Raw genomic sequence first — 14,055 nt, forward strand, 5'->3', positions numbered from 1 at the left:
TCTCCGGGATCACGTGGCCGCGCTTCGGGAGGTGGTAAGTGGGTCCCGCTTGCGGGGCCCGGTCTTTATCGCGATCCGGCGCGGTCAGTGGGAGGCAGGCCGCGCGCGCTGGCGGTGGACACTGTGGCAGTACAGGCGATCCCACTAGATCACCAGGGCATGGGACAGGTCAGGTTTTCTCTATAAACCATTTTATTAGAGCCTGCAGTACCCGGTGGTTTTGCCAGCAGGGGGATAGAGCTTGGACCTGAAGCCCCTCCCCCAGCGCGCCATTTTCTGCAAATGTTCCCGCCCTGGAGCTGCATATCTGTCTCTCCCTCACTCCCTGGCAGTGTCTGCGGCGCCATTATCCCTCAGCTCACTGTTCCTGGGAATGCTTGGGCAAATCCTCCTATGTAAAGCCGCCTGGTTGTCAGTGCTGTGACTTTACAAGACACTTAAGTATTCTACCTGCCTTTTTTAGTCAGTGTTAGTTAAGAAATAGTGCACTTAGTCAGGGTTTCCTAGTACAATTACCGTGTGATATACATCCAGTTCTTACTGTGTACTGTTATATCTATTGTTATATATCTGTGTAAGCTAGTCCAGTGCAGTATTATTGTTAGTAATAACCTCTGCATTGTACAGACTGTGACTATTTGTGTGTGCATTTGATAACGGAGTGGTGTCCATTTCGTGTCTTTCATTCACAAACATATATATTGGTAGATGCTCAATTAGCTTAGTGATATCATTCAGGTGCTCGAAAGGGAGGGGTATTTCTAAGCAAGAAAAAAAGGCATTTGTTTCCCCCAGCACCCTGAATGATAACCGTAACCAGATATAAATTCCACATAATAATAGAATTCAGAGATCTTCGTTACACATATTTGCGCAAATGTGTGAATAAGCCCCAAAGCCGCATCAAGGCGTCTCTGTATATTTGGGGTCCCTAGCGCTATATCTAGGTGCAGGGTGTGGCACCCCAAAACACCAGCATAAGCCAGAAAGCCCAGCGTAGCATACCAGTGAAAAAACTATAGTGTTAATAAATTAGTATTTAGGAAGGCGAAGCTATATTGAAAGTGATACAAAAATGAAATGCAATTAAAATAGAGAAATAGTGTTAAAAAATTAATAAGTGAAAAGTGTTAATAGAATGTAAAGGTATGCCTCACTAAGGCCATCCAGCTCAGCCAGTCCAGAGGCACCACACCTCACACCTCCATTACCCCAATCTGGGTCTAAGATTAACCAGCAAGGAGCCACATGATAATGTCTTTCATTCAACCTGCTATCCCTATAGTCTATAACCTGAGGGGGCTTGGTGCGTCAGGTTTTATCTAATATAGGATTTTCACAAAGATATACTGTATTACTTATTTTTCTCTGTGATCACCATATCTCTCCTTTATCTCTGCTGGTGCTGACTACACTGCGCAGGGGTTTGGGCTAGAGGTATTGTGCTGCTGACAAATTGTACTGTGTTACCTGATACTGCAAGTTATATCATGTCTGCTTCTGAGGGTAACAGTTCTGGGGCTGAACACACTGCCGGTGTTGCTGAAGCCGCAGATACCTGTGAGGAGAATATAGCAGCTTTGGGCTCTGGTTCTGGGGGCTCCTTCCCCCCCAGTGGGACGGTGGCAACGGGGGCAAATAATGACCCGCCGTGGGCCGCTTTTTCCACACTTCTGCATACGCTAGTTCATAAACTAACACCCCCTATGGGACCCCCAATGCCAGTGCAACCGTTTGTGGTCCCTGCAGCTAACCCGCCGTGGGCGGACGATTTATCTGCTCAAATAAAGAAGTTGAACAAGTCCCTGACTACTAAAAAGTGTGACCGTTGCTCGCCTACGTCCAAGGGGTCCTCTAAGCGAGCGCTTGTCTCCTCACAATCCACTGCTGTCACTGACACCTCGTCGGATGAAGACGGCACTTACACTGTCCCCACAGGTTCTGACTCAGATACGGCTAATGGGGAGGGTGGTTCACATGTGGATGTTCCTGATCTTTTGGAGGCTATTAAGTTAACTTTACAGATTACGGATGATCCCGAGCCATCCGTTCCTCCTAAGAAAACAGGTAGGTTCAAGCGTCAGAAGGTGATTAAACAAGTTTTACCTCACTCTGACCACCTAATTGATATACATCAGAAACCCTGGGAAAACCCGGGTACGAAGTTTGTGCCTCAAAAGAAGAGCTGGCACGCTATCCCCTTGCGCCTGAGCTGTCTAAGAATTGGGAAACGCCTTCTCCAGTGGACTCACATGTGGCTAGGATGGTGGTTTCCTCAGCTCTACCGGTCACCACTGTCACGTCTCTAAAAGAGCCTACGGATAAACGTGTGGAGGGTTGTCTGAAAGCGATTTACACCCTCATGGGTGCTGCACAAAGGCCCACTATTGCAGCTACTTGGGCTGCAGAGGCCATTGAAGCATGGGCCTTGGAGTTAGATGCTGAAATCTCCTCTGACCATGCTAGACAATGCTTGTCTTATATTGTCACAGCTTCTCGTTATACTAAAGAGGCGGCTTCTGATGCCGGTATCCTGGCAGCCAAGGCCTCTACTACGTCAGTCCTGGCTCGCCGGATATTGTGGATGAGATCCTGGTCTGTGGATCTGGACTCTAGAAAAACCCTGGAGGTACTCCCTTTTAAAGGAGATATTCTGTTTGGGGAGGATTTAAATAAGATTGTGGCTGACTTGGCTACTGCCAAAACTGCCTGTCTGCCAAGTACTGCTCCTTCTGTGTCGAAGGCTAAAGGTACTTCCTTTCGCCCCTTTCGTCCTTCAGGTAAAGCAAAAGGTCAGGTATACAACAAGCAGGCTCGCACTTTCAAACCTGGTAAGCCTAAGCCCAAAAGAGCCTGGGCGGCCCGTCAGCCAGCTTCCAAGGCCGATAAGCCTGCCGCATGATGCGGCGGGCCTCCCTCTGGGGGATCCCAGGGTGGGGTGCCGGCTTCTAGGGTATACCCAGGAATGGTTGAAGACCACTTCAGATGCCTGGGTACGGGAAGTAGTCACTGGTTACGCCATAGCCTTCAAAAACCGACCCCCTCATCGATTTTGCCAGACAGATGTCCCGTTGGACAAGACAAAGGCAAACGCTCTACATTCGGTGGTACAGACCCTCCTGGATACAGGAGTCGTAGTACAGGTGCCTCTTGCGCAGAGGGGCCGGGGGTACTATTCTCCGCTGTTTCTAGTCCCGAAACCGAATGGGTCCTCCGGCCCATTCTCAACCTCAAGGCATTGAACAGGTTTGTGAAGGTTTCCAAGTTCCGGATGGAAACCCTTCACTCTATAGTTCTGGCCTTGGAACCTGGGGACTTCATGGTCTCCCTGGATATACAGGATGCTTACCTGCATATTCCTATAGCAGTGTCTCATCAGCAATACCTGAGATTTGCGATTGGCAACTGCCATTACCAGTTTCGGGAGTTACCTTTTGGTTTAACAATGGCTCCGCGAGTCTTTACAAAAGTCATGGCGGTGATGACGGTTGTACTCCGCCGTCAAGGGGTCAGGATACTGCAGTATTTGGACGACTTGTTAATCCTGGCAAATTCCCCATAACTACTTCTGCGTCATCTAGATGTGACGGTCCGGTTTCTGCAAGCCCACGGGTGGCTTATCAACTGGAAGAAGTCATCCCTGATCCCTGCTCAGAGCATGGTGCATCTGGGAGCACTATTGGACACTCACAACCAGCAGTTGTTCCTGTCTCAGGAGAAAGTCCTGAAACTTCAGGACAGGATTCGTTGCTTCCTATCTCGTCCGCAAGTGTCGATACATTCGGCGATGCAGGTGCTGGGCCTCATGGTGTCAGCATTCGACATGGTGGAGTACGCTCAATTTCACTCTCGCCCTCTCCAGAGGCTAATTCTAGCCAAATGGGATGGCCTGCCTCACCGGATCAGGTCTCAAATGATCTAATTGACTCCGGAGGTCTGTCTGTCGCTGCTCTGGTGGCTCCGGGACCAACAACTGTGCAGGGGCCGTCCCTTCTGGATATCCGACTGAGTCCTGTTGACGACAGATGCCAGTCTAAGAGGTTGGGGCGCGGTGCTGGAGCAACACTCCCTTCAGGGGCAGTGGACCAAGGAGGCGTCCCTCCTCTCGATCAATATTCTGGAGTTGCGGGCGGTCTTCAATGCCTTGAACCTAGCCCAGCATTTAATTCAGAACCATCCTGTTCAAGTACAGTCGGACAACGCCACCACAGTGGCTTACATAAATCATCAAGGCGGCACTCGAAGCCGCCTAGCAATGAAGGAAGTCTCACGGATTCTACAGTGGGCAGAACACCATCTACCGGCCATATCGGCAATATCCATTCCGGGAGTCCTGAATTGTGAAGCGGACTTTCTCAGTCGTCAGGACGTGCATGCCGGCGAGTGGTGCCTTCATCATGAAGTGTTTCAACTCCTAGTGGAAAGGTGGGGCCTTCCAGACGTAGATCTGATGGCGTCTCGACACAATCACAAGGTTCTGGTCTTCAGAGCCAGGACAAGGGATCCTCAAGCAGCATTCGTGGATGCACTGGCGGTACCGTTGAGGTTTCGGCTGCCGTACGTGTTCCCTCAGGTGTCACTCCTGCCCAGGGTAATTTGGAAGTTCAAGCAAGAAAAAGGAATTCTGCTTCTCATAGCTCCAGCGTGGCCCAGACGGCATTGGTTCTCAGACCTGCAAGGCCTATCGTCAGAGCGTCCAATTCTACTTCCACAATGCCCAGACCTCCTCGTTCAGGGCCCCTGTGTCTACCATGACCTAGCCCGGCTGTCTTTGACGGCGTGGCTCTTGAAGCTTCCGTCTTAAGGGCTAAAGGGTTTTCTGAGGTGGTCATTCAAACTATGTTGCGGGCCCGGAATCCGGCTTTGGCTCGGATTTACTATAGGGTTTGGCATTCTTACTTTGTTTGATGCGCATCTAACGATTATGACGCTTCCAAGTTTAGTATAGCCAAGTTGTTGGCTTTTCTTCAGCAGGGCCTGGACTTAGGCCTGCGTTTGGCCTCCCTCAAGGTTCAAATATCTGCCTTGTCGGTGTGGTTTCAGAGAAAAATTGCGACCTTACCTGATGTGCATACCTTTACTCAGGGCGTGTTGCGCATCCAACCTCCCTATGTCCCGCCTGTGGCTCCTTGAGACTTGTCGTGGTTTTGGAGGCGTTACAAGAGTCTCCGTTTGAACCTCTTGGTTCAGCTGACCCTAAGTGGCTTTCCCTTAAGGTGGTGTTTCTACTGGCTATTGCTTCAGCTAGAAGAGTGTCGGATTTGGGTGCCTTGTACTGTAGTTCCCCATATCTGATATTTCACCGTGATCGGGCGGTTCTTAGGACTCGTCCCGGCTATCTACCTAAGGTGGTTTCTTCGTTCCACCTCAATTGGGAGATTATAGTTCCGGCACTTGTTTCTCCTGATCTGTCTCCCAAAGAGCGGTCTTTGGAGGTGGTACGGCTCTCCGTATCTATGTGAAGAGAACTGCTCCTATTAGGAAATCTGATTCTCTTTTTGTTGTGTTTGGGTTTCACAAACGGGGCTGGCCTGCTCGCAAGCAAACTCTGGCCAGATGGATTAGAATGGTGATTGCACATGCTTATGTGAAGGCTGGTCTCTCTGCTCCTGATCACATTAAGGCCCATTCTACTCGGTCTGTTGGACCTTCTTAGGCGGCCCAACGTGGTGCGACCCTTGAACAATTGTGCAAGGCGGTTACGTGGTCCTCTGTGAACACGTTCATAAGGTTCTATGCCTTCGATACTGCTGCTTCCCAGGATGCTGCCTTTGGACGCCGGGTTCTTGTGCCCGCTACAGTGCATCCCCTCCCATAAGGAACTGCTTTAGGACATCCCCATTGTCCATTCCTTGTGGAGCCCAGTGTACCCCGCAGCAGAAAACGAGTTTTATGGTAAGAACTTACCTTTGTTAAAATTCTTTCTGCGAGGTACACTGCGCTCCACAAGGCGCCCCACCCTGACGCACTTAGCTTCTTTGGGTTGGTATGGCATTAGCCGCTGACACGTCTCCTGTCGTGAGAATGCGGTGTTGTGGCTACTAACCGTTGTCGTCTCTTTTCCTGCTACTGCATTGGACTGGTTAACTAAAAACTGAGATCCTGTGCAGGGAGGCGGGGTGATATAGGAGGCGGCGCTATGCATTCTGGGAAGAAGGTCAAAGCTTTGAGCCTGTTGGTGCCTCGGATCAAGATCCTACTCTACACCCCATTGTCCATTCCTTGTGGAGCCCAGTGTACCTTGCAGAAAGAGTTTTAACAAAGGTAAGTTCTTACCATAAAACTCGTTTTTGCGTTCATCCTTGAATTAGGCCCTTAAAGTGGTGATTCTTTAAAAAGTAAAACTAGACTGGTTTTGCCTTTTATAAACTCACTGCTTTGTGGTAACATGTTGGGGATTTAGTGGCTAAATCCCTGACATGTTACCGCTGGATTTTACTCATACCCCAATATCTCCTAAAGGGTATATCCAAAATAACATACAGTATGCTCCAATTTACAGTATGCTCCAATTTACTAAGTAAATTGGTTTGATGATGTGGTTGATAGAAAGTGTACGTGCTTTAACAGTTTATGAAGCCGTAGCAGGTGTTTATGTACAGAGGACCTAAATAAACGGGTGTGGTTCGTTGACCACTATTGGTCGACAGTGACTAGGTCGACACATGAAATAGGTAGACACGGAAAAAGGTCGACATGAGGTTTTTTTTTTAACGGTGTTGTTTTCTTTGCAAAGTGATAGGGAACCCCAATTAGTGCACCATGTCCCATCGCATGGCTCGTGAGCTTTGGGCAAGGTGCCTCGCTCCGCTACCACTGCACTCGGCACAGGTTACTATTCCCAATCGTAGTCCATGTGGATCATAACATATGTAAAAGTAAAAAAAAATGAAGAAAAAAAGAAATAAAAAAATTCATGTTGATCCTTTCATGTGTCGACCTTTGCCATGTTGACCTAGTGGTCGTATCATGTGAGTGTCGACCTAAGTGTTGTCGACCTAAAGACCGGATACCTTAATAAACACCAGGAGGCATATATAATAGGGTCCGAGGTTGCTGACGATTCAGGAGCCCAGACGAACTCGGACGTTATTTTAAAATGGTCCCTCTTTGTCTTACTTTAATAATCTTCAACTGTACCACATCCAGCAGTCTTCTGCCACCTGATACTTATTCCAGTGTCATCTGCTGATGTAACTATGTTTATTTACCCTGTACTTGGCCTATACTGTCATCAACTGTAAGTTGCTGTTTTCATGTTTGATTATTTATGTACTCTGTAATTAGGCGCTGCGGAACCCTTGTGGCGCCATATAAATAAATAATAATAATAATAATAAAAGGGCAATCGTTTACAAGGTAAAACCATGCCTTGTAAATGATTGCCACTTTAAAAAAAGTGCTAATTTGGCTGTCCTCCCGCACCTCCGCAAACTCAGACCCTATTACATATGCCCCCACCACTTTGTTCCTTCTGTTAGCCAGGAGGGGGAGCAGAATTCCATCGCACGCACAGTTTTCTCAGAAGGATTTCTCCTGCTTCCAGGTTATCAAAGTAATATAATGACTGGGTGTTTCCAGGCTTCCTTTTGCACCAAAACGAAATCTAAATGTTCACATCAGCAGGTAGCAACATACACACAAACAAAACCTTCTTTGGCCGAGAAGGTGTTAAAGAGATTATTGGCAATCCTGTTGTAGCTCGGAAATACATGAAATCCCAGGGTTTAGTTCTGGATCACACAGCTAAGAGACTTTTGTGGTGAAATAACTATACTGAGCTTTGTTTTACCTCCATAAACATAATCAGTAGCTTTGAGTCATGAGTTAGGAAATCCAAAAACTCCACCAGGCCAAGGAACATTTCCTTGTCAAAGTGTGCTATGTTAAAGGCAGAGCAGCCCAGCATTGTAGGCTAGAGAACCTGGAAACTCTCATTACTTGTATTCATTGTAACATATTATTTATTTATTCTCCGTTATTTATATAGTGCACACATATGTTGTAACGCTTTACAGAGAATATTTGCCCATTCACATCAGTCTGTGCCCCAGTGGAGCTTACACTCTATATTCCCTACCACATGTACACACACACACACACACACACACACACCCCCCCACACACACACACCCACACTAGGGTTAATTTTGTCGAAAGCTAGTTAACCTATTATTATATTTTTAGATTGTGAGAGAAAACCGGAGTACCCGGAGGAAACCCGCGCAAGTACCTTATGTTTAACATGCATAGTGTATATAAGAATACTCACATGCATCATATCACATACTGTATGAGACAGACCTCCTACGTTTAAAAAATAATGTATAGCAATGTACAATGACGTACTGTGGTCTGGCAAAAATATCTCTTTAAAATTGTTGGTTCCTACTGAATTAAATATACGGTAATCGCTAAAACAAAATATTTTAAAATTATGACCAATTTGTAAGGTGCAACAGTGCTCTGTAAATTTGGACAATTGGGAAAACAGGACATACTAACACAGGTATAGGTACACAATAGATGGTAAGGTTGCAGAAAGTATTTAAAGATTTGAAGGCTGTGGGAGCGTCTGATTGGGTTTAGCAGGGAATTCTATAAGCAGACAAGTATGGAGATAAATGAATATAAATTAATTTCCTGGAAAGGAAACTGGAAAAGTCAGACTTACAGCCCATGTGCAATAAATGCAACCCGATCATCTGACTTCGCATGACCACAATTTGTTTATGCTTGTTAGTCTATGAAGGCGTATGGGGTTACGTGCTAGCTTACGATTTCACGGAACCACCAGGATTTCCGAGAGAGTACAGCTGGTTCAACCTATAACTGATTGTCACTAAATATAGTATAAAGCTGCAATCAGTTATAATAAGGCTGAAATCCCGAGGGTTCAGTGAAATAGGAACCTATAACATAACCCCATAGTCTGAAAGCTAGCTATAAATTAATACACATAAGTAGACTGAACAGTGGTTGCTCCATTTTACAGATTACGTCAGTCCTACAGAACTGGGTGAGCTGGGTGTGAGTCATTTACTACTCTAATTCTCCCATTTCCACTAACGTCCCCAGATTTGGAACCCACTTCCAAACCGGGTCACGCCTGAGACATACCCCTTTTCCTTTGCGGCGCAGTTCACACTAACATCATCTCCTTGTGCCAGAATGCAGCTATCCCCGTGCTGCAAAAGGGTTCCGGGACGGACGACCTGGGTAACCCGTTTCTACTGCAGCTCACCTGGGACCTTCCCCTGTAAAACCCTGCAAGGTACCCGAGAAGAGTTCCCAGGTGACTGGACCCGGGTAGAATTGTTTCCACTGACAAAAATTTGGAAAATACGCATGCAGTTCCATACAGTACAGATCACATAAAAAGGGTACAGCAATCATAAAAGCGAATACAAGATACTATGACAAAAGATAAGCGGTATAACATAGCGCGATAAGTCCAAGAATATATGAACTGTATTGTAGAGCGACATATATTTTCAGCTTTTATTAAACCATTATGGCAATAAAGTGGCAACTTCAGTCTCCCCTCTACTGGAGGGATTTGAGTTGGGGCTGATCAAGTTACAGCAGGGGCTCTGCAGAACGGCAATCTGGGTTGGATTCCAATGGATCTGTGTATGACCCCATTGGGATCCAGCACAGATTGCCGTTGTGCAGTGGGGACGGTGATTCCAGAGCCCTTGCTGTAACTTGATTAGCCCCAAATCAAATCCCTCCAGAAGAAGAGGGGAGACTGAAGTTACCAGACTGCATAGAACTGAGACCAGCCTCAATGGTGCATGAATAATTTCTAACCAGCTAGTTCATATATACCTTTACCTTTTCCATTTCAAGAACATTGTTACTAACTGGAACTCTTTTGAAATTAAGGGGGTAATTCCAAGTTGATCGCAGCAGGAAAATTTTTTAGCAGTTGGGCAAAACCATGTGCACTGCAGGGGAGGCAGATATAACGTGCAGAGAGAGTTAGATTTGGGTGGGGTGTGTTCAAACTGAAATCTAAATTGCAGTGTAAAAATAAAGCAGCCAGTATTATACCCTGCACAGAAACAAAATAAACCACCAAAATCTAACTGTCTCTGCAAATGTTATATCTGCACATGGTTTTGCCCAATTGCTAACAAACTTGCTGCTGCGATGAACTCAGAATTACCCCCTAAGTTCATCACAGCCTGATGAACAGTGTTTGAGACACAAAAAGGACAATAGCACTTAACCAGTGCAGTCACTGAACTACCTAGCCATACTGCATTACCTATGTTGTTTTTTAATGTTGTAAATCCCGCATGTATATTAATGTTATAATCCTGCATGTGTATTAATGTTATAATCCAGCATGTGTATTTTTTACAGCATCTGTACCATATTGACAGAATACTGATCTGATATATTATTACTAGAGTCCACAATGGCACAAAAGCTACACTAGTCTTTGATAACTTCCAACAGTATAATACACCTGCATATACCACTTATAAGGGTTGAGCGCTATAACCTAAGAATATAGTATTTCATTTCACAATGGGGACAACCTTGTTTATTGGGCCTAATTCTGAGTTGATCGCAGCAGCAATTTTGTTAGCAATTGAGCAAAACCATGGGGGTAATTCCAAGTTGATCGCAGCAGGAATTTTTTTTGCAGTTGGGCAAAACCATGTGCACTGCAGGGGAGGCAGATTTAACATGTGCAGAGAGAGTTAGATTTGGGTGTGGTGAGTTCAATCTGCAATCTAAATTGCAGTGTAAAAATAAAGCAGCCAGTATTTACCCTGCACAGAAACAAAATAACCCACCCAAATCTAACTCTTTCTGCACATGTTATATCTGCCCCCCCTGCAGTGCACATGGTTTTGCCCAACTGCTAAAAAAATTTCCTGCTGCGATCAACTTGGAATTACCCCCCATGTACACTGCAGGAGGGGCAGATATAACGTGCAGAGAGAGTTAGATTTGGGTGGGGTGTATTCAAACTGAAATCTAAATTGCAGTGTAAAAATAAAGCAGCCATTATTTACCCTGCACAGAAACAAATTAACCCACACAAATATAACTCTATCTGCAAATGTTATATCTGCCACACCTGCAGTGCACATAATTTTGCCCAATTGCTAACAAACTTGCTGCTGCAATCAACTCAGAATCACCCCCATTATCAGTAGCACACCCTGCCCCATATAGACTTTTGTGCTCAGTTATCACATATTTAATTATGGTATTAAACATGGACAAATTTATGTAACTGGGCCTAATTCAGCATGAGTTGTAGTTTTGCAAAAAATCTCCAAACTACAACTTCTTCCACTAACATGTGTGGGGCCGCCAAGCACAGGGCAAGGCCGCCCCGCATGCCAGGTCCTTCCCCCCCTGCTACAATGCAAACATTTTGCTAGACAGCAAAGCGCCCAAATCTTTAAGGCAGTCTCTGGGCCGCTATGTTTTGGGTTGCAGCGGCTGCGTGTGATGTCACACAGCCGCGGCCCGCCCAGCAAAAGGTCCGGACACGTTTCCATTGTCCAGACCCTGCCCCCCCCTGACGCCACAACGCTGCCCAGAGAAGGAGGCGACGCTTCCACGTCACCGCCCACCACCGTCACTTAGACTGCGGTAACAGTTCTAAGTCCTCACATATGCGCAGAAATGCGGAAATTGTCGAACAGCGATTTCAGCACTTCAGCGATTAATGTTGAATCGGGCCCTCTGTCAGGTGATGCATCAACACATCGGTTTTGAGTATAGGGTGGAACAATTCCCCCAAATATTCACCTGTAAATAAACACATTTGCAAGAACTCCAAAATAACAAACAAAAAAAGAAAAAAGGAGATAGAATGAAAATCAGAAGCATTTGTAATCACAGCCAGTGCATACCCAAGAACCAAGAGTCATCCATCCATCCATTGGATTCAGTATGATTTACCAGCGGCTGGGATGATGGCTGTCAATTTACCGACAGCGTCATCCTGGCCGTCAGTATGCCGGCAGTGGACACCCATGAGTGAGAAGAGTACTGTAGCGTCGGTATTCCGGCTGGCGGGATTCCGGCGTCGGTATCCTGATCGCCGGGATCCCTACAGCCGACAAATTAAATGGATCCCCATCCATGGAAATGATCAGCAGCAAGGTAAAAAGAAGGAGAGGGGAGACAAGATAGTGCCATAGGGATTCAGTTCTTGTTGAATATAATGGCAGTCCCAAAAGCAATGCACGATGTCTGCCTCTGCAGCCATACGTCTGGTGCATTCTTCTGTATCTAAAAGTCCCATTATATGACGTATTTAGGATAACTATGCCCTATGTAGCAGCTTATAAGTCATTTCTTGATATGAACTGGCTGAAGTAAGTTTTCAATTGATTTGGAAAGTGGTTAAAATTGTAGCAGGAGAGAGAGGGCATCTTGGAGGCCCACTTGCCTATTTCCGGAAGCTCAGTTTCCGGATCAAGCTCTGTATAGTGTAAAGAGTTTGTATTAGATTATGAAAAGACGGGCCAAAACATTGAAAGCGCAGTACACTAGCAAGGTGGAACCATGCAGTGTTATCAAATGCCTTTTCTGTGTCTAGATTAATAAGAATGTTGTCCGTGGCATTAATGTTTTGGTTTTTGTTGTTGCTAATAACTGCAGCATGGTGCCACATTGATTAGAATTGCTGTGTCACAGCACTGAGGTTATGGGTTTGATTGTAAACCAGAGCCCTCTATGTGTGGAGTTTGTAGGTTTTCCCTTGTTTCCATGGGTTTTGTCTGGATACTACGGTTTTCTTGCATAATCCAAAAACATACTAGTATGTTAATTGACTGCTGACAAGAAAATGAATCTAGTGTATGCATGTGTTATGTGGTACAGAATATACATTGCATCCGGAAAGTATTCACAGCGCTTCACTTTTTCCACATTTCTCATACGTCCTAGAGGATGCTGGGGTCCACATTAGTACCATGGAGTATAGACGGGTCCACTAGGAGCCACTGGCACTTTAAGAGCTTGAGAGTGTGGGCTGGCTCCTCCCTCTATGCCCCTCCTACCAGACTCAGTTTAGAAAATGTGCCAGGAGGAGCCGGTCACAGCTAGTGGAGCTCTATAGGAGTTCTTCTAGTTTTATTATTTTTAATAGAGTTTAGGCACAGGGAGGCTGCTGGCAACAGCCTCCCTGCTTCAAGGGACTAAGGGTGGGAGTAGTGTCCGCCCTGCGGGGCCTGAGCCACTATCTCCGCTGACAGGACAGTGAGCTCCTGAGGGGATTGAACGTGGGGTTGCCACCACCCCCTTACAGAGCCAGAAGATTTGTGGTGAGTTAGTCACCGGGCCCCCTGGCAAGCGGGGAGCCGGTGTGAAGATGGCGGCAACAGGGTATGGAGCGCAGTACTAACTGCACTCCGGGGCTCAGTGGTACATGGTGCGGCGCTGTGAGGGGCGCCCTAAGCCCGCGCCTACACCCTACACTGACCTCCAAGCCTGTCAGGGTACCAGGATTGTTGCCAGCACAATTCCTCAGGCCAGTATAATCTTCAGATGAGCGGGAAGACAGCGCCATTGAAGGGGGCAGAGCTTCTCCTCAGCAGCGTTCAGCGTCATTTTCCTGCCTGCCGAAGCGCTGCCAGTGAGAGCTGTCCCTCCAAATCAACTCCAGCTATCTTATATGTTACCAGGGGGTTGGGGAAGGGGGGGGGGGGAGGCTGTAAATCTGTACTGTGCAAGCTATTAAGGTGCACAGTAAGTGCTGGTCAAGGGTCTCCCTATATCCTGATGCACTGTGTGTGGGTTGGCTCCAATCTCTGTGTCTCTCTTGCCATTCTTAGGGGTGAAACTCTGTCTGCCCCTTCCCTGTGTGTGTGTGGAGTGTTTATGGTCTCCATTAAGCTATGTCCAGGGACTCTGTGTCATATGCTGCAGAGGATATGTCGTCTCAGGATGATCCCATTCCATGTAATCAGGATTGCACTGTGTTAGCACAGGTCCCAGCAAGAGAGCCTGCATGGTTAGCCTCTATTAAAAGTATGATTTTTCAGATTTCTACTAGAGTTGCACAAAATGAATCTG

The 14,055-nt window shown here is 46.5% G+C and overlaps 1 protein-coding gene across 2 annotated transcripts in view; it reads left to right on the forward strand.

The window, feature by feature from the left end:
* FBXO36 (F-box protein 36) overlaps positions 1-14,055 on the forward strand; it is a 399,365-nt gene that overhangs the window by 230,998 nt on the left and 154,312 nt on the right. Inside the window, exon 4 of one of the 2 annotated variants that reach the window (XM_063915617.1) lies at positions 8,188-8,229. The exons of the other annotated variant lie outside the window; for it this stretch is intronic. Coding sequence (XP_063771687.1) covers positions 8,188-8,229 — 42 coding nt within the window. The remainder of the gene's footprint in view (positions 1-8,187; positions 8,230-14,055) is intronic. 2 annotated transcript variants of the gene reach the window in all.

This window comes from Pseudophryne corroboree, chromosome 4, assembly GCF_028390025.1.
Source record: "Pseudophryne corroboree isolate aPseCor3 chromosome 4, aPseCor3.hap2, whole genome shotgun sequence".
In the NCBI taxonomy this organism is placed as follows: domain Eukaryota; kingdom Metazoa; phylum Chordata; class Amphibia; order Anura; family Myobatrachidae; genus Pseudophryne; species Pseudophryne corroboree.